Here is a 22,236-nt window from a genome sequence, read left to right on the forward strand (position 1 = left end):
CTTTTCCTACCCAAATATCCCGCTTCTAACCGCAAACAAACCAAAAAAAAAGAAAATATAAGCAAGCTAAAAGATTCCTAAATCATCTGAAGATTTTTGTTGTTTTTTCTGACCTCTTGGGACTCCTCATCAAGCTTTCCAATGGGGATATTGAACCCTATAATGGTTTTCCATGCCCCACGTTGGGCGCCATATTTAGGAGAGCATATCTACTAGCAGTTTTTTTAAATAAACAATTGTCAGTGTCAGAATCGGGTATAAAAGTAGTTCAAACCTTTTTGAAACGGAATATTGAGAAATTTTTAACATTACGTACCCGGATTTTGCGTGAGCAATACACCTAATTGCATAAATTTCTTCAATTAAAGCCATACAACGAAAATTCTTTCTGATTTTGACACACAATTGTTTATAAAAAAAAACGGACCATAGAACAAATATTCTAAATTGGCGCCCAACGTGGGGCCGAAAACAAAATCTTTTTGTCCACCGAAATTCCATCAACGTTGGCTATAATTAAAGTACTCTAACCGTTTGCTAACAATACATTATAAAATTTATTGTTATTTTCTTTTTTTTTGATCGAACAGTTAAACACAGAAGCTAATCTAATCGAATAATTCGCAACAAAATCCAGTGTGCGGCCCAGCAATTGATTACAAAACCATCGAGGACATCGCAATTAACACTTATCTAATCTCGTAATCAGCGATAACCGAAAATGTTCTGTAGCACATTAAAAAACTGCAACGATTTTTTCAAAACCAGACCACCGGCAGTGATTTTTTTCATTTCTCTTGTTGTTATCACCATCACAACTTTCACCCTATCGCTCTATATCAGATGCGCAAACAACATTTTAAATACCGACCTCGAACAAGTAAGTAAACTTTAACAAACTCTTAAAATATTTATTGTTATTTCAGAATTGGAAATCACTGACCCAACATTTAAACAACTTAGATTTATATTTCGCGGATGAAAAAATCGCCAAACCGTACATTGAGGAAATCACTTTGGTGACACTAATTAGTGTAAACCCCTCTGATTTCAAGAATTTCACAAAAGTGAAAGCTTATTACAAATTGAGTGATTGGCAACCCTTTTGTTACAACAATCACAACAAAAATGCCCTAATCACTGTCGATTTTCTTGTCACGAACGAAACCCAAGTTTGCGCGCGAATTAAAGGACCGAAACAATATTTACCAGAAAAATTAAGTCAGTCATGTGACCCAAGCAACAATCAGGTAGCGAATCACAAATTACTATAAATACAAATAAACAATTTTAGGATTATAACACGTCACTCCTTTACTCACATCCAAATTTTAACTCAAATGGAAGCCCAATAAAACTCACTTTTGACAAAAATGCCAGATTTGAAGCCTATTTAAGCCAGGTTTGTGTTTTTTTTTTTGTAATTTTGAATTATGATTTCACATTTCAGAGTGACCGAAACCTGATTTACGTGCATCTGGTGTGGTGTAGCTATATTTTGATGATGTTCGTATTAGTTGTATTGTTTTATGCCAAGTTTTATCGGTATGAAGCTATTGATACAGATGTTGATCATTTCAAATTGCAAATAAAATAATAATACAGCGTTATTGCTATATTAATGGATAAATTTGAAATTAAGTTGGCTGTGTTAATCTGACAGTTGCCAACTTAATTTCAAAACACGTTTTGAATTAAAATGTTTCAATAAAAAAAATGAATAACGCATACGCTCGTTGCATAACGACGTCTTCAAGCCTGTGTTTTCGCACTCGTATTATTAATAACTATATCGGTGGTGTTATCATACATCATCACTATATCAATCTTATTTAAAAAAATAATTCGATAAAATGCAAAGTTGGCGTAAACTGCAAACATAAAAAAGTTTTTAACTTTTAACGCAGGCATCCCGAACTGATATAGCCAAATCGAGCCCTCACTGAATTAGGTTTTACTGATGATGCGGATAGATGGCCCTAGTGTTTTACGGGAAAAAGAAATCCTATTGGCGGATTTAAAATTTCAGATTATTGAAGAAAAACGTGGTGCCGATGCGCGGCTGACAAGTAAAAATTTCACAAACGTCACAAATTTCACAAATTTGAGTTTTATGAAATTATTAGTTTGTGAAATAAATAAATACGACACAGCAATAAAATACACCTACCTTCATATCGCTTCCACGTTGGCTACTGTTTGTAGCATTAAAAAAAATAATAATAAAAATGAAACCAAAAAAAATGTTTATTTGCATTAAATTTTGAACAAGCCACTTTCATTCATTGAAATTAAAGGCAAAATTTCGTGGCAATAAATTATTTGAGTGTTTTATTTTATTTATAGTTACTGTATTTAAAATGTGTCACTCAAAATATCACTTTTCAATACCGCATTTAAAGATTTTAATTGCAATTAAGTTTTATGAAATTATTGGTTTGTGAAATAAATAAATACGACACAGCAATAAAATACACCTACCTTCATATCGCTTCCACGTTGGCTACCGTTTGTAGCATTAAAAAAAATAATAATAATAAAAATGAAATAAAAAAAAATGTTTATTTGCATTAAATTTTGAGCAAGCCACTTTCATTCATTGAAATTAAAGGCAAAATTACGTGGCAATAAATTATTTTAGTGTTTTATTTTATTTATAGTTACTGTATTTAAAATGTGTCACTCAAAATATCACTTTTCAATACCGCATTTAAAGATTTTAATTGCAATTAAGTTTTATGAAATTATTGGTTTGTGAAATAAATAAATACGACACAGCAATAAAATACACCTACCTTCATATCGCTTCCACGTTGGCTACCGTTTGTAGCATTAAAAAAAATAATAATAATAAAAATGAAATAAAAAAAAATGTTTATTTGCATTAAATTTTGAGCAAGCCACTTTCATTCATTGAAATTAAAGGCAAAATTTCGTGGCAATAAATTATTTGAGTGTTTTATTTTATTTATAGTTACTGTATTTAAAATGTGTCACTCAAAATATCACTTTTCAATACCGCATTTAAAGATTTTAATTGCAATTAAGTTTTATGAAATTATTGGTTTTTTGAAATAAATAAATACGACACAGCAATAAAATACACCTACCTTCATATCGCTTCCACGTTGGCTACCGTTTGTAGCATTAAAAAAAATAATAATAATATAAATGAAATAAAAAAAAATGTTTATTTGCATTAAATTTTGAGCAAGCCACTTTCATTCATTGAAATTAAAGGCAAAATTTCGTGGCAATAAATTATTTGAGTGTTTTATTTTATTTATAGTTACTGTATTTAAAATGTGTCACTCAAAATATCACTTTTCAATACCGCATTTAAAGATTTTAATTGCAATTAAGTTTTATGAAATTATTGGTTTGTGAAATAAATAAATACGACACAGCAATAAAATACACCTACCTTCATATCGCTTCCACGTTGGCTACCGTTTGTAGCATTAAAAAAAATAATAATAAAAATGAAACCAAAAAAAATGTTTATTTGCATTAAATTTTGAACAAGCCACTTTCATTCATTGAAATTAAAGGCAAAATTACGTGGCAATAAATTATTTTAGTGTTTTATTTTATTTATAGTTACTGTATTTAAAATGTGTCACTCAAAATATCACTTTTCAATACCGCATTTAAAGATTTTACTTGCAATTAAGTTTTATGAAATTATTGGTTTTTTGAAATAAATAAATACGACACAGCAATAAAATACACCTACCTTCATATCGCTTCCACGTTGGCTACCGTTTGTAGCATTAAAAAAAAATAATAATAAAAATGAAACCAAAAAAAAATAATAATAAAAATGAAACCAAAAAAAATGTTTATTTGCATTAAATTTTGAGCAAGCCACTTTCATTCATTGAAACTAAAGGTAAAATTTCGTGGCAATAAATTATTTGAGTGGTTTATTTTATTTATAGTTACTGTATTTAAAATGAGTCACTCAAAATATCACTTTTCAATACCGCATTTAAAGATTTTAATTGCAATTAAGTTTTATGAAATTATTGGTTTGTGAAATAAATAAATACGACACAGCAATAAAATACACCTACCTTCATATCGCTTCCACGTTGGCTACCGTTTGTAGCATTAAAAAAAATAATAATAATATAAATGAAATAAAAAAAAAATGTTTATTTGCATTAAATTTTGAACAAGCCACTTTCATTCATTGAAATTAAAGGCAAAATTACGTGGCAATAAATTATTTTAGTGTTTTATTTTATTTATAGTTACTGTATTTAAAATGTGTCACTCAAAATATCACTTTTCAATACCGCATTTAAAGATTTTACTTGCAATTAAGTTTTATGAAATTATTGGTTTTTTGAAATAAATAAATACGACACAGCAATAAAATACACCTACCTTCATATCGCTTCCACGTTGGCTACCGTTTGTAGCATTAAAAAAAATAATAATAATATAAATGAAATAAAAAAAAAATGTTTATTTGCATTAAATTTTGAACAAGCCACTTTCATTCATTGAAATTAAAGGCAAAATTACGTGGCAATAAATTATTTTAGTGTTTTATTTTATTTATAGTTACTGTATTTAAAATGTGTCACTCAAAATATCACTTTTCAATACCGCATTTAAAGATTTTAATTGCAATTAAGTTTTATGAAATTATTGGTTTTTTGAAATAAATAAATACGACACAGCAATAAAATACACCTACCTTCATATCGCTTCCACGTTGGCTACCGTTTGTAGCATTAAAAAAAATAATAATAATATAAATGAAATAAAAAAAAAATGTTTATTTGCATTAAATTTTGAACAAGCCACTTTCATTCATTGAAATTAAAGGCAAAATTACGTGGCAATAAATTATTTTAGTGTTTTATTTTATTTATAGTTACTGTATTTAAAATGTGTCACTCAAAATATCACTTTTCAATACCGCATTTAAAGATTTTACTTGCAATTAAGTTTTATGAAATTATTGGTTTTTTGAAATAAATAAATACGACACAGCAATAAAATACACCTACCTTCATATCGCTTCCACGTTGGCTACCGTTTGTAGCATTAAAAAAAATAATAATAATATAAATGAAATAAAAAAAAAATGTTTATTTGCATTAAATTTTGAACAAGCCACTTTCATTCATTGAAATTAAAGGCAAAATTACGTGGCAATAAATTATTTTAGTGTTTTATTTTATTTATAGTTACTGTATTTAAAATGTGTCACTCAAAATATCACTTTTCAATACCGCATTTAAAGATTTTACTTGCAATTAAGTTTTATGAAATTATTGGTTTTTTGAAATAAATAAATACGACACAGCAATAAAATACACCTACCTTCATATCGCTTCCACGTTGGCTACCGTTTGTAGCATTAAAAAAAATAATAATAATATAAATGAAATAAAAAAAAAATGTTTATTTGCATTAAATTTTGAACAAGCCACTTTCATTCATTGAAATTAAAGGCAAAATTACGTGGCAATAAATTATTTTAGTGTTTTATTTTATTTATAGTTACTGTATTTAAAATGTGTCACTCAAAATATCACTTTTCAATACCGCATTTAAAGATTTTACTTGCAATTAAGTTTTATGAAATTATTGGTTTTTTGAAATAAATAAATACGACACAGCAATAAAATACACCTACCTTCATATCGCTTCCACGTTGGCTACCGTTTGTAGCATTAAAAAAAATAATAATAATATAAATGAAATAAAAAAAAAATGTTTATTTGCATTAAATTTTGAACAAGCCACTTTCATTCATTGAAATTAAAGGCAAAATTACGTGGCAATAAATTATTTTAGTGTTTTATTTTATTTATAGTTACTGTATTTAAAATGTGTCACTCAAAATATCACTTTTCAATACCGCATTTAAAGATTTTACTTGCAATTAAGTTTTATGAAATTATTGGTTTTTTGAAATAAATAAATACGACACAGCAATAAAATACACCTACCTTCATATCGCTTCCACGTTGGCTACCGTTTGTAGCATTAAAAAAAATAATAATAATATAAATGAAATAAAAAAAAAATGTTTATTTGCATTAAATTTTGAACAAGCCACTTTCATTCATTGAAATTAAAGGCAAAATTACGTGGCAATAAATTATTTTAGTGTTTTATTTTATTTATAGTTACTGTATTTAAAATGTGTCACTCAAAATATCACTTTTCAATACCGCATTTAAAGATTTTACTTGCAATTAAGTTTTATGAAATTATTGGTTTTTTGAAATAAATAAATACGACACAGCAATAAAATACACCTACCTTCATATCGCTTCCACGTTGGCTACCGTTTGTAGCATTAAAAAAAAAAATAATAATATAAATGAAATAAAAAAAAAATGTTTATTTGCATTAAATTTTGAACAAGCCACTTTCATTCATTGAAATTAAAGGCAAAATTACGTGGCAATAAATTATTTTAGTGTTTTATTTTATTTATAGTTACTGTATTTAAAATGTGTCACTCAAAATATCACTTTTCAATACCGCATTTAAAGATTTTAATTGCAATTAAGTTTTATGAAATTATTGGTTTGTGAAATAAATAAATACGACACAGCAATAAAATACACCTACCTTCATATCGCTTCCACGTTGGCTACCGTTTGTAGCATTAAAAAAAAAAATAATAATATAAATGAAATAAAAAAAAAATGTTTATTTGCATTAAATTTTGAACAAGCCACTTTCATTCATTGAAATTAAAGGCAAAATTTCGTGGCAATAAATTATTTGAGTGTTTTATTTTATTTATAGTTACTGTATTTAAAATGTGTCACTCAAAATATCACTTTTCAATACCGCATTTAAAGATTTTAATTGCAATTAAGTTTTATGAAATTATTGGTTTTTTGAAATAAATAAATACGACACAGCAATAAAATACACCTACCTTCATATCGCTTCCACGTTGGCTACCGTTTGTAGCATTAAAAAAAATAATAATAATATAAATGAAATAAAAAAAAATGTTTATTTGCATTAAATTTTGAGCAAGCCACTTTCATTCATTGAAATTAAAGGCAAAATTTCGTGGCAATAAATTATTTGAGTGTTTTATTTTATTTATAGTTACTGTATTTAAAATGTGTCACTCAAAATATCACTTTTCAATACCGCATTTAAAGATTTTAATTGCAATTAAGTTTTATGAAATTATTGGTTTTTTGAAATAAATAAATACGACACAGCAATAAAATACACCTACCTTCATATCGCTTCCACGTTGGCTACCGTTTGTAGCATTAAAAAAAATAATAATAATATAAATGAAATAAAAAAAAATGTTTATTTGCATTAAATTTTGAGCAAGCCACTTTCATTCATTGAAATTAAAGGCAAAATTTCGTGGCAATAAATTATTTGAGTGGTTTATTTTATTTATAGTTACTGTATTTAAAATGTGTCACTCAAAATATCACTTTTCAATACCGCATTTAAAGATTTTACTTGCAATTAAGTTTTATGAAATTATTGGTTTTTTGAAATAAATAAATACGACACAGCAATAAAATACACCTACCTTCATATCGCTTCCACGTTGGCTACCGTTTGTAGCATTAAAAAAAAAAATAATAATATAAATGAAATAAAAAAAAAATGTTTATTTGCATTAAATTTTGAACAAGCCACTTTCATTCATTGAAATTAAAGGCAAAATTACGTGGCAATAAATTATTTTAGTGTTTTATTTTATTTATAGTTACTGTATTTAAAATGTGTCACTCAAAATATCACTTTTCAATACCGCATTTAAAGATTTTAATTGCAATTAAGTTTTATGAAATTATTGGTTTTTTGAAATAAATAAATACGACACAGCAATAAAATACACCTACCTTCATATCGCTTCCACGTTGGCTACCGTTTGTAGCATTAAAAAAAATAATAATAATATAAATGAAATAAAAAAAAATGTTTATTTGCATTAAATTTTGAGCAAGCCACTTTCATTCATTGAAATTAAAGGCAAAATTTCGTGGCAATAAATTATTTGAGTGGTTTATTTTATTTATAGTTACTGTATTTAAAATGTGTCACTCAAAATATCACTTTTCAATACCGCATTTAAAGATTTTAATTGCAATTAAGTTTTATGAAATTATTGGTTTGTGAAATAAATAAATACGACACAGCAATAAAATACACCTACCTTCATATCGCTTCCACGTTGGCTACCGTTTGTAGCATTAAAAAAAATAATAATAAAAATGAAACCAAAAAAAATGTTTATTTGCATTAAATTTTGAACAAGCCACTTTCATTCATTGAAATTAAAGGCAAAATTACGTGGCAATAAATTATTTTAGTGTTTTATTTTATTTATAGTTACTGTATTTAAAATGTGTCACTCAAAATATCACTTTTCAATACCGCATTTAAAGATTTTACTTGCAATTAAGTTTTATGAAATTATTGGTTTTTTGAAATAAATAAATACGACACAGCAATAAAATACACCTACCTTCATATCGCTTCCACGTTGGCTACCGTTTGTAGCATTAAAAAAAAATAATAATAAAAATGAAACCAAAAAAAAATAATAATAAAAATGAAACCAAAAAAAATGTTTATTTGCATTAAATTTTGAAGCCACTTTCATTCATTGAAATTAAAGACAAAATTACTAAGTGGCAATAAATTATTTGAGTGTTTTATTTTATTTAGTCATTGAATTTAAAATGAGTCACTCAAACTATGACTTTTCAACACCGCATTTAGAGTCGGTGTTATTTTATTGCAATTAAATTTTAAGGAAATATTGGTTTGTGAAATAAATAAATACGACACAGCAATAAAATACACCTACCTTCATATCGCTTCCACGTTGGCTACCGTTTGTAGCATTAAAAAAAATAATAATAATATAAATGAAATAAAAAAAAATGTTTATTTGCATTAAATTTTGAGCAAGCCACTTTCATTCATTGAAATTAAAGGCAAAATTTCGTGGCAATAAATTATTTGAGTGGTTTATTTTATTTATAGTTACTGTATTTAAAATGTGTCACTCAAAATATCACTTTTCAATACCGCATTTAAAGATTTTAATTGCAATTAAGTTTTATGAAATTATTGGTTTGTGAAATAAATAAATACGACACAGCAATAAAATACACCTACCTTCATATCGCTTCCACGTTGGCTACCGTTTGTAGCATTAAAAAAAATAATAATAATATAAATGAAATAAAAAAAAAATGTTTATTTGCATTAAATTTTGAACAAGCCACTTTCATTCATTGAAATTAAAGGCAAAATTACGTGGCAATAAATTATTTTAGTGTTTTATTTTATTTATAGTTACTGTATTTAAAATGTGTCACTCAAAATATCACTTTTCAATACCGCATTTAAAGATTTTACTTGCAATTAAGTTTTATGAAATTATTGGTTTTTTGAAATAAATAAATACGACACAGCAATAAAATACACCTACCTTCATATCGCTTCCACGTTGGCTACCGTTTGTAGCATTAAAAAAAATAATAATAATATAAATGAAATAAAAAAAAAATGTTTATTTGCATTAAATTTTGAACAAGCCACTTTCATTCATTGAAATTAAAGGCAAAATTACGTGGCAATAAATTATTTTAGTGTTTTATTTTATTTATAGTTACTGTATTTAAAATGTGTCACTCAAAATATCACTTTTCAATACCGCATTTAAAGATTTTACTTGCAATTAAGTTTTATGAAATTATTGGTTTTTTGAAATAAATAAATACGACACAGCAATAAAATACACCTACCTTCATATCGCTTCCACGTTGGCTACCGTTTGTAGCATTAAAAAAAATAATAATAATATAAATGAAATAAAAAAAAAATGTTTATTTGCATTAAATTTTGAACAAGCCACTTTCATTCATTGAAATTAAAGGCAAAATTACGTGGCAATAAATTATTTTAGTGTTTTATTTTATTTATAGTTACTGTATTTAAAATGTGTCACTCAAAATATCACTTTTCAATACCGCATTTAAAGATTTTACTTGCAATTAAGTTTTATGAAATTATTGGTTTTTTGAAATAAATAAATACGACACAGCAATAAAATACACCTACCTTCATATCGCTTCCACGTTGGCTACCGTTTGTAGCATTAAAAAAAATAATAATAATATAAATGAAATAAAAAAAAAATGTTTATTTGCATTAAATTTTGAACAAGCCACTTTCATTCATTGAAATTAAAGGCAAAATTACGTGGCAATAAATTATTTTAGTGTTTTATTTTATTTATAGTTACTGTATTTAAAATGTGTCACTCAAAATATCACTTTTCAATACCGCATTTAAAGATTTTACTTGCAATTAAGTTTTATGAAATTATTGGTTTTTTGAAATAAATAAATACGACACAGCAATAAAATACACCTACCTTCATATCGCTTCCACGTTGGCTACCGTTTGTAGCATTAAAAAAAATAATAATAATATAAATGAAATAAAAAAAAAATGTTTATTTGCATTAAATTTTGAACAAGCCACTTTCATTCATTGAAATTAAAGGCAAAATTACGTGGCAATAAATTATTTTAGTGTTTTATTTTATTTATAGTTACTGTATTTAAAATGTGTCACTCAAAATATCACTTTTCAATACCGCATTTAAAGATTTTAATTGCAATTAAGTTTTATGAAATTATTGGTTTGTGAAATAAATAAATACGACACAGCAATAAAATACACCTACCTTCATATCGCTTCCACGTTGGCTACCGTTTGTAGCATTAAAAAAAATAATAATAATATAAATGAAATAAAAAAAAATGTTTATTTGCATTAAATTTTGAGCAAGCCACTTTCATTCATTGAAATTAAAGGCAAAATTACGTGGCAATAAATTATTTTAGTGTTTTATTTTATTTATAGTTACTGTATTTAAAATGTGTCACTCAAAATATCACTTTTCAATACCGCATTTAAAGATTTTAATTGCAATTAAGTTTTATGAAATTATTGGTTTTTTGAAATAAATAAATACGACACAGCAATAAAATACACCTACCTTCATATCGCTTCCACGTTGGCTACCGTTTGTAGCATTAAAAAAAATAATAATAATATAAATGAAATAAAAAAAAATGTTTATTTGCATTAAATTTTGAGCAAGCCACTTTCATTCATTGAAATTAAAGGCAAAATTTCGTGGCAATAAATTATTTGAGTGGTTTATTTTATTTATAGTTACTGTATTTAAAATGTGTCACTCAAAATATCACTTTTCAATACCGCATTTAAAGATTTTAATTGCAATTAAGTTTTATGAAATTATTGGTTTTTTGAAATAAATAAATACGACACAGCAATAAAATACACCTACCTTCATATCGCTTCCACGTTGGCTACCGTTTGTAGCATTAAAAAAAATAATAATAATATAAATGAAATAAAAAAAAATGTTTATTTGCATTAAATTTTGAGCAAGCCACTTTCATTCATTGAAATTAAAGGCAAAATTTCGTGGCAATAAATTATTTGAGTGGTTTATTTTATTTATAGTTACTGTATTTAAAATGTGTCACTCAAAATATCACTTTTCAATACCGCATTTAAAGATTTTAATTGCAATTAAGTTTTATGAAATTATTGGTTTGTGAAATAAATAAATACGACACAGCAATAAAATACACCTACCTTCATATCGCTTCCACGTTGGCTACCGTTTGTAGCATTAAAAAAAATAATAATAATATAAATGAAATAAAAAAAAAATGTTTATTTGCATTAAATTTTGAACAAGCCACTTTCATTCATTGAAATTAAAGGCAAAATTACGTGGCAATAAATTATTTTAGTGTTTTATTTTATTTATAGTTACTGTATTTAAAATGTGTCACTCAAAATATCACTTTTCAATACCGCATTTAAAGATTTTACTTGCAATTAAGTTTTATGAAATTATTGGTTTTTTGAAATAAATAAATACGACACAGCAATAAAATACACCTACCTTCATATCGCTTCCACGTTGGCTACCGTTTGTAGCATTAAAAAAAATAATAATAATATAAATGAAATAAAAAAAAAATGTTTATTTGCATTAAATTTTGAACAAGCCACTTTCATTCATTGAAATTAAAGGCAAAATTACGTGGCAATAAATTATTTTAGTGTTTTATTTTATTTATAGTTACTGTATTTAAAATGTGTCACTCAAAATATCACTTTTCAATACCGCATTTAAAGATTTTACTTGCAATTAAGTTTTATGAAATTATTGGTTTTTTGAAATAAATAAATACGACACAGCAATAAAATACACCTACCTTCATATCGCTTCCACGTTGGCTACCGTTTGTAGCATTAAAAAAAAAAATAATAATATAAATGAAATAAAAAAAAAATGTTTATTTGCATTAAATTTTGAACAAGCCACTTTCATTCATTGAAATTAAAGGCAAAATTACGTGGCAATAAATTATTTTAGTGTTTTATTTTATTTATAGTTACTGTATTTAAAATGTGTCACTCAAAATATCACTTTTCAATACCGCATTTAAAGATTTTAATTGCAATTAAGTTTTATGAAATTATTGGTTTGTGAAATAAATAAATACGACACAGCAATAAAATACACCTACCTTCATATCGCTTCCACGTTGGCTACCGTTTGTAGCATTAAAAAAAATAATAATAATATAAATGAAATAAAAAAAAAATGTTTATTTGCATTAAATTTTGAGCAAGCCACTTTCATTCATTGAAATTAAAGGCAAAATTTCGTGGCAATAAATTATTTTAGTGTTTTATTTTATTTATAGTTACTGTATTTAAAATGTGTCACTCAAAATATCACTTTTCAATACCGCATTTAAAGATTTTAATTGCAATTAAGTTTTATGAAATTATTGGTTTTTTGAAATAAATAAATACGACACAGCAATAAAATACACCTACCTTCATATCGCTTCCACGTTGGCTACCGTTTGTAGCATTAAAAAAAAAAAATAATAAAAATGAAATAAAAAAAATGTTTATTTGCATTAAATTTTGAGCAAGCCACTTTCATTCATTGAAATTAAAGGCAAAATTTCGTGGCAATAAATTATTTGAGTGGTTTATTTTATTTATAGTTACTGTATTTAAAATGTGTCACTCAAAATATCACTTTTCAATACCGCATTTAAAGATTTTAATTGCAATTAAGTTTTATGAAATTATTGGTTTGTGAAATAAATAAATACGACACAGCAATAAAATACACCTACCTTCATATCGCTTCCACGTTGGCTACCGTTTGTAGCATTAAAAAAAATAATAATAATATAAATGAAATAAAAAAAAAATGTTTATTTGCATTAAATTTTGAGCAAGCCACTTTCATTCATTGAAATTAAAGGCAAAATTTCGTGGCAATAAATTATTTTAGTGTTTTATTTTATTTATAGTTACTGTATTTAAAATGTGTCACTCAAAATATCACTTTTCAATACCGCATTTAAAGATTTTAATTGCAATTAAGTTTTATGAAATTATTGGTTTTTTGAAATAAATAAATACGACACAGCAATAAAATACACCTACCTTCATATCGCTTCCACGTTGGCTACCGTTTGTAGCATTAAAAAAAAAAAATAATAAAAATGAAATAAAAAAAATGTTTATTTGCATTAAATTTTGAGCAAGCCACTTTCATTCATTGAAATTAAAGGCAAAATTTCGTGGCAATAAATTATTTGAGTGGTTTATTTTATTTATAGTTACTGTATTTAAAATGTGTCACTCAAAATATCACTTTTCAATACCGCATTTAAAGATTTTAATTGCAATTAAGTTTTATGAAATTATTGGTTTGTGAAATAAATAAATACGACACAGCAATAAAATACACCTACCTTCATATCGCTTCCACGTTGGCTACCGTTTGTAGCATTAAAAAAAATAATAATAATATAAATGAAATAAAAAAAAAATGTTTATTTGCATTAAATTTTGAACAAGCCACTTTCATTCATTGAAATTAAAGGCAAAATTACGTGGCAATAAATTATTTTAGTGTTTTATTTTATTTATAGTTACTGTATTTAAAATGTGTCACTCAAAATATCACTTTTCAATACCGCATTTAAAGATTTTACTTGCAATTAAGTTTTATGAAATTATTGGTTTGTGAAATAAATAAATACGACACAGCAATAAAATACACCTACCTTCATATCGCTTCCACGTTGGCTACCGTTTGTAGCATTAAAAAAAAAAATAATAAAAATGAAATAAAAAAAATGTTTATTTGCATTAAATTTTGAGCAAGCCACTTTCATTCATTGAAATTAAAGGCAAAATTTCGTGGCAATAAATTATTTTAGTGTTTTATTTTATTTATAGTTACTGTATTTAAAATGTGTCACTCAAAATATCACTTTTCAATACCGCATTTAAAGATTTTAATTGCAATTAAGTTTTATGAAATTATTGGTTTTTTGAAATAAATAAATACGACACAGCAATAAAATACACCTACCTTCATATCGCTTCCACGTTGGCTACCGTTTGTAGCATTAAAAAAAATAATAATAAAAATGAAACCAAAAAAAAATAATAATAAAAATGAAACCAAAAAAAATGTTTATTTGCATTAAATTTTGAGCAAGCCACTTTCATTCATTGAAACTAAAGGTAAAATTTCGTGGCAATAAATTATTTGAGTGGTTTATTTTATTTATAGTTACTGTATTTAAAATGTGTCACTCAAAATATCACTTTTCAATACCGCATTTAAAGATTTTAATTGCAATTAAGTTTTATGAAATTATTGGTTTTTTGAAATAAATAAATACGACACAGCAATAAAATACACCTACCTTCATATCGCTTCCACGTTGGCTACCGTTTGTAGCATTAAAAAAAATAATAATAAAAATGAAACCAAAAAAAAATAATAATAAAAATGAAACCAAAAAAAATGTTTATTTGCATTAAATTTTGAGCAAGCCACTTTCATTCATTGAAACTAAAGGTAAAATTTCGTGGCAATAAATTATTTGAGTGGTTTATTTTATTTATAGTTACTGTATTTAAAATGTGTCACTCAAAATATCACTTTTCAATACCGCATTTAAAGATTTTACTTGCAATTAAGTTTTATGAAATTATTGGTTTTTTGAAATAAATAAATACGACACAGCAATAAAATACACCTACCTTCATATCGCTTCCACGTTGGCTACCGTTTGTAGCATTAAAAAAAATAATAATAATATAAATGAAATAAAAAAAAAATGTTTATTTGCATTAAATTTTGAACAAGCCACTTTCATTCATTGAAATTAAAGGCAAAATTACGTGGCAATAAATTATTTTAGTGTTTTATTTTATTTATAGTTACTGTATTTAAAATGTGTCACTCAAAATATCACTTTTCAATACCGCATTTAAAGATTTTAATTGCAATTAAGTTTTATGAAATTATTGGTTTGTGAAATAAATAAATACGACACAGCAATAAAATACACCTACCTTCATATCGCTTCCACGTTGGCTACCGTTTGTAGCATTAAAAAAAATAATAATAATATAAATGAAATAAAAAAAAAATGTTTATTTGCATTAAATTTTGAACAAGCCACTTTCATTCATTGAAATTAAAGGCAAAATTACGTGGCAATAAATTATTTTAGTGTTTTATTTTATTTATAGTTACTGTATTTAAAATGTGTCACTCAAAATATCACTTTTCAATACCGCATTTAAAGATTTTACTTGCAATTAAGTTTTATGAAATTATTGGTTTGTGAAATAAATAAATACGACACAGCAATAAAATACACCTACCTTCATATCGCTTCCACGTTGGCTACCGTTTGTAGCATTAAAAAAAAAAAATAATAAAAATGAAATAAAAAAAATGTTTATTTGCATTAAATTTTGAGCAAGCCACTTTCATTCATTGAAATTAAAGGCAAAATTTCGTGGCAATAAATTATTTTAGTGTTTTATTTTATTTATAGTTACTGTATTTAAAATGTGTCACTCAAAATATCACTTTTCAATACCGCATTTAAAGATTTTACTTGCAATTAAGTTTTATGAAATTATTGGTTTTTTGAAATAAATAAATACGACACAGCAATAAAATACACCTACCTTCATATCGCTTCCACGTTGGCTACCGTTTGTAGCATTAAAAAAAATAATAATAATATAAATGAAATAAAAAAAAAATGTTTATTTGCATTAAATTTTGAACAAGCCACTTTCATTCATTGAAATTAAAGGCAAAATTACGTGGCAATAAATTATTTTAGTGTTTTATTTTATTTATAGTTACTGTATTTAAAATGTGTCACTCAAAATATCACTTTTTCTACAGCCGTCAAAAAATCGTGACATTTATGCATGGTTACCTATGCGCGAAGTTTGACGTTTTTTCACTGTGAAAAAATATTATTTTTTCACGGTTTCACAGTGAAAAAATAATATTTTTTAACTGTGCAGGCAACTCGATTTTTCAGATCATTTTGTTCCAACTTATTTCTGTTACAATTTTAGTAACACGAAAAGACATCAACAGCAACCGAAATGAAGAGACGGATCGATAATGAGAGGTAGTTTTAAAGGTTTTATAATTATACAGAACAATATTACAAAACAATAATAATAGATATTTACTTTGACATATGAAAATTAAATGTGCATGACGAAAACGTGCCCCCGTTTATCCCCAGAGGCCTGAGTGAAGACGCTTGTAAATGAAAGTTATTTTCGCCATTAAAAGAAGCCGATGTAGAAGGTTGAGTGATTTTGTTTTCTTCTGTGGAGGAAGAAGGTTGAATTTTATTGGCAATTTCAATTTTATTATTCAAAGAGTCCTCGATGTAACTTTCTGCCACTGTGCTGCTTCTCCAGCCCCCATGACGTTTAATTGAAATTAGATCACCTCCAGCATTCGCCAAAAGAGTGGCAGAGCTTCTTCTGAAGCAGTGACCAGTATATTTTTTAGGTTCGTCTTTGTTAAGCCACTTTGCAATCAAACTTGGTATCTCTCCGATTTTGTTAATTCCAACATTTTGATTCACACATTTTCCGTTGGTATACTTTAAAAATAAACGGTCACTAGTCGCCCGTGGAGGCCGCAAAGCTCTATATTTTCTGACAATTTCTATATTTTCTAAATTTGAAACAGTAAATATTCGTTCGCAGTGGGTTTTTGTATCAGGCACCTTCACAATTAAGACAGACTGTTTATCTTCTATGTCAGTTAGCTTCATTTTAACTAATTCTTCACGTCGAAGGGCTCCCGATATACCCAAAATTAGCACAGTCTATAAATAAAACGAGTTGTTTTGATTTGTATTACACTAATATGATAAGTTTACCTTCATCAGTAAATATATCTTGTCATCTGCTTCATTAATAAACTTGCTAATGTCTTCTTTGTCTAAAATTTGCGACTTCTTGCTTCTGTAACCTACGCTTTTGCTTTTCAGGTAGGGCACTAACTTCGGAAACTTACGTGTATCGATATTCTCTTTAACGTTTAAGGTGGCTTTCAACATCGCATAAAGGGCCCAGAGTGTTGGTGGCTTTAAGGTGGTAGACTTTTCTTCCAAATACGCCAACAAAACATTTTCCGTTACTTGATCAATCTTTTTCATAGAACACCACTGCCGAAACTGAAGATACGTTTTTTCGTACTGCGGTCTTGATTTAGCAGGCAAAAGATTCGACACTGCCGCGCTTGCAATTGCATCTATTTCGTTTTCGCTGCTAAAATCCATCACACTTCTTCAACAAAAATACCTATTGTGACAAATTTTTCGCAACTATCACTTTTATTTATCATCGTAACCATGCAAGCAACTCGATTTATCAGACCATTTTGTTCCAACTAATTTCTGTTACTTTTTTCTTCATCTGGAGGCTGTAGAAAAAACGTTGTTTGTATTTCGTGGCGAAATTCATGTTTTAATGGCGCCTTCGAATGTCTTTTAGGTCTCGACCTGGCGGTCTCGACTAAAATAACATTCTCAGGCGCCATTAAAAAAACACTCATTTCGCGCACTTAATACAAAAATTACTATTTCAATACCGCATTTAAAGATTTTACTTGCAATTAAGTTTTATGAAATTATTGGTTTTTTGAAATAAATAAATACGACACAGCAATAAAATACACCTACCTTCATATCGCTTCCACGTTGGCTACCGTTTGTAGCATTAAAAAAAATAATAATAATATAAATGAAATAAAAAAAAAATGTTTATTTGCATTAAATTTTGAACAAGCCACTTTCATTCATTGAAATTAAAGGCAAAATTACGTGGCAATAAATTATTTTAGTGTTTTATTTTATTTATAGTTACTGTATTTAAAATGTGTCACTCAAAATATCACTTTTCAATACCGCATTTAAAGATTTTACTTGCAATTAAGTTTTATGAAATTATTGGTTTGTGAAATAAATAAATACGACACAGCAATAAAATACACCTACCTTCATATCGCTTCCACGTTGGCTACCGTTTGTAGCATTAAAAAAAATAATAATAATATAAATGAAATAAAAAAAAAAATGTTTATTTGCATTAAATTTTGAGCAAGCCACTTTCATTCATTGAAATTAAAGGCAAAATTTCGTGGCAATAAATTATTTTAGTGTTTTATTTTATTTATAGTTACTGTATTTAAAATGTGTCACTCAAAATATCACTTTTCAATACCGCATTTAAAGATTTTAATTGCAATTAAGTTTTATGAAATTATTGGTTTGTGAAATAAATAAATACGACACAGCAATAAAATACACCTACCTTCATATCGCTTCCACGTTGGCTACCGTTTGTAGCATTAAAAAAAATAACAATAATATAAATGAAATAAAAAAAAATGTTTATTTGCATTAAATTTTGAGCAAGCCACTTTCATTCATTGAAATTAAAGGCAAAATTTCGTGGCAATAAATTATTTTAGTGTTTTATTTTATTTATAGTTACTGTATTTAAAATGTGTCACTCAAAATATCACTTTTCAATACCGCATTTAAAGATTTTAATTGCAATTAAGTTTTATGAAATTATTGGTTTTTTGAAATAAATAAATACGACACAGCAATAAAATACACCTACCTTCATATCGCTTCCACGTTGGCTACCGTTTGTAGCATTAAAAAAAATAATAATAAAAATGAAACCAAAAAAAAATAATAATAAAAATGAAACCAAAAAAAATGTTTATTTGCATTAAATTTTGAGCAAGCCACTTTCATTCATTGAAACTAAAGGTAAAATTTCGTGGCAATAAATTATTTGAGTGGTTTATTTTATTTATAGTTACTGTATTTAAAATGTGTCACTCAAAATATCACTTTTCAATACCGCATTTAAAGATTTTAATTGCAATTAAGTTTTATGAAATTATTGGTTTTTTGAAATAAATAAATACGACACAGCAATAAAATACACCTACCTTCATATCGCTTCCACGTTGGCTACCGTTTGTAGCATTAAAAAAAATTAAAAACAACACCAATAAAAAATCTTTATTTGCATGAAAATTACAACAAGCGACATAATTTTACGGCTGTAAAAAACAGTCAACAATGTTATATTTAAGGATTGCTCTAATTGGTCAAATTAGTCAATAACTAATTTGTCCGGCAAGAACCACGTGGAGGTTTAGAGCATTCTTGCCAGGAAAAATGGATATAAGGATGAGGTAAACAATGATTATTTCAAATGAAGGGAATAAAGGAATTATTGGTTTGTGAAATGAAAAAATAGTACACAAAAATCAAAGCTTTTTCACTTGGCGTTAAATAAATGCTCTTACCTTTATACTGCATCTGCTACCATTTGTAGCAAAACCTAAAAAATAAATTAAAAACACAACCAACAAAAAATTAATTTGTAGGAAAGTTACAACCAGCGACTTTAATAAATATTATACAGAATAAAGAATACACAATACGGTATAATATATGGCACACAAGCTATTAAATCAACACATCACAAGATAAAACGCAAAAAAATGCACCTACCTTCTTATGGCTTCTGCGTTGGCTACTGTTTGTAGCAAGACATTTAAAAAATTAAAACAACACCAATAAAAATCTTTATTTGTATGAAAGTTACAACAAGCAACGTTTGTCAATATTAAACAAAATAAAAAATACACAATACGTTTCAATTTGTGGCAATAAAAATTCAAATCAAATTCAATACCTCAGTAAATAAATGCACTTACCTTCATATCGCTTCCACGTTGGCTACCGTTTGTAGCATTAAAAAAAATAATAATAATATAAATGAAATAAAAAAAAAATGTTTATTTGCATTAAATTTTGAACAAGCCACTTTCATTCATTGAAATTAAAAGCAAAATGACGTGGCAATAAATTATTTTAGTGTTTTATTTTATTTATAGTTACTGTATTTAAAATGTGTCACTCAAAATATCACTTTTCAATACCGCATTTAAAGATTTTAATTGCAATTAAGTTTTATGAAATTATTGGTTTTTTGAAATAAATAAATACGACACAGCAATAAAATACACCTACCTTCATATCGCTTCCACGTGGGCTACCGTTTGTAGCATTAAAAAAAATAATAATAATATAAATGAAATAAAAAAAAATGTTTATTTGCATTAAATTTTGAGCAAGCCACTTTCATTCATTGAAATTAAAGGCAAAATTACGTGGCAATAAATTATTTTAGTGTTTTATTTTATTTATAGTTACTGTATTTAAAATGTGTCACTCAAAATATCACTTTTCAATACCGCATTTAAAGATTTTACTTGCAATTAAGTTTTATGAAATTATTGGTTTGTGAAATAAATAAATACGACACAGCAATAAAATACACCTACCTTCATATCGCTTCCACGTTGGCTACCGTTTGTAGCATTAAAAAAAATAATAATAATATAAATGAAATAAAAAAAAAATGTTTATTTGCATTAAATTTTGAACAAGCCACTTTCATTCATTGAAATTAAAGGCAAAATTTCGTGGCAATAAATTATTTTAGTGTTTTATTTTATTTATAGTTACTGTATTTAAAATGTGTCACTCAAAATATCACTTTTCAATACCGCATTTAAAGATTTTAATTGCAATTAAGTTTTATGAAATTATTGGTTTTTTGAAATAAATAAATACGACACAGCAATAAAATACACCTACCTTCATATCGCTTCCACGTTGGCTACCGTTTGTAGCATTAAAAAAAATAATAATAAAAATGAAACCAAAAAAAAATAATAATAAAAATGAAACCAAAAAAAATGTTTATTTGCATTAAATTTTGAGCAAGCCACTTTCATTCATTGAAACTAAAGGTAAAATTTCGTGGCAATAAATTATTTGAGTGGTTTATTTTATTTATAGTTACTGTATTTAAAATGTGTCACTCAAAATATCACTTTTCAATACCGCATTTAAAGATTTTAATTGCAATTAAGTTTTATGAAATTATTGGTTTTTTGAAATAAATAAATACGACACAGCAATAAAATACACCTACCTTCATATCGCTTCCACGTTGGCTACCGTTTGTAGCATTAAAAAAAAAAATAATAATAAAAATGAAATAAAAAAAATGTTTATTTGCATTAAATTTTGAGCAAGCCACTTTCATTCATTGAAATTAAAGGCAAAATTTCGTGGCAATAAATTATTTGAGTGGTTTATTTTATTTATAGTTACTGTATTTAAAATGTGTCACTCAAAATATCACTTTTCAATACCGCATTTAAAGATTTTAATTGCAATTAAGTTTTATGAAATTATTGGTTTTTTGAAATAAATAAATACGACACAGCAATAAAATACACCTTACCTTCATATCGCTTCCACGTTGGCTACCGTTTGTAGCATTAAAAAAAAAAATAATAAAAATGAAACCAAAAAAAATGTTTATTTGCATTAAATTTTGAGCAAGCCACTTTCATTCATTGAAATTAAAGGCAAAATTTCGTGGCAATAAATTATTTGAGTGGTTTATTTTATTTATAGTTACTGTATTTAAAATGTGTCACTCAAAATATCACTTTTCAATACCGCATTTAAAGATTTTAATTGCAATTAAGTTTTATGAAATTATTGGTTTGTGAAATAAATAAATACGACACAGCAATAAAATACACCTACCTTCATATCGCTTCCACGTTGGCTACCGTTTGTAGCATTAAAAAAAAATAATAATAAAAATGAAATAAAAAAAAATGTTTATTTGCATTAAATTTTGAGCAAG

At 26.2% G+C, this 22,236-nt stretch overlaps 1 protein-coding gene and 1 non-coding gene across 3 annotated transcripts; one reads left to right on the forward strand and one right to left on the reverse strand.

Annotated features, from left to right (window-relative positions):
* Nucleotides 1-657: 657 nt before the first annotated feature.
* Nucleotides 658-1,610, forward strand: LOC103313400 (uncharacterized). Its single transcript, XR_010335106.1, has 4 exons — nucleotides 658-880; nucleotides 927-1,250; nucleotides 1,295-1,402; nucleotides 1,451-1,610. It is a non-coding gene; the product is annotated as an uncharacterized LOC103313400 (transcript).
* A 14,974-nt stretch (nucleotides 1,611-16,584) lies between these two features.
* LOC135267001 (uncharacterized) lies at nucleotides 16,585-18,047 on the reverse strand. Of its 2 annotated transcripts, XR_010335226.1 has the most exons (3): nucleotides 17,492-18,047; nucleotides 17,355-17,439; nucleotides 16,585-17,300 (listed from the first exon to the last, which is right to left on the reverse strand). XR_010335226.1 is itself a non-coding variant. In XM_064358510.1 (2 exons), the coding sequence occupies exons 1-2, from the start codon at nucleotides 17,754-17,756 to the stop codon at nucleotides 16,644-16,646; spliced, it is 1,059 nt and encodes a 352-aa protein (XP_064214580.1). In that variant the 5' UTR covers nucleotides 17,757-18,047; the 3' UTR covers nucleotides 16,585-16,643. The 2 variants fall into 2 exon arrangements, 1 of the variants encoding a protein (XP_064214580.1); XM_064358510.1 differs by having other exon boundaries at nucleotides 17,355-18,047.
* Between the last annotated feature and the right edge of the window lie 4,189 nt (nucleotides 18,048-22,236).

Source organism: Tribolium castaneum, chromosome 8, assembly GCF_031307605.1.
Source record: "Tribolium castaneum strain GA2 chromosome 8, icTriCast1.1, whole genome shotgun sequence".
In the NCBI taxonomy this organism is placed as follows: Eukaryota; Metazoa; Arthropoda; class Insecta; order Coleoptera; family Tenebrionidae; genus Tribolium; species Tribolium castaneum.

What these genes read in the sequence shown, in the direction of transcription:
- LOC135267001 (XM_064358510.1), bottom strand. Translation starts at nt 17,756, where the DNA reads ATGGATTTTAGCAGCGAAAACGAAATAGATGCAATTGCAAGCGCGGCA. An exon ending in AGATATATTTACTGATGAAG is followed by an intron (nt 17,301 to 17,354) that starts GTAAACTTATCA and finishes TTTTATTTATAG; the next exon opens with ACTGTGCTAATTTTGGGTAT.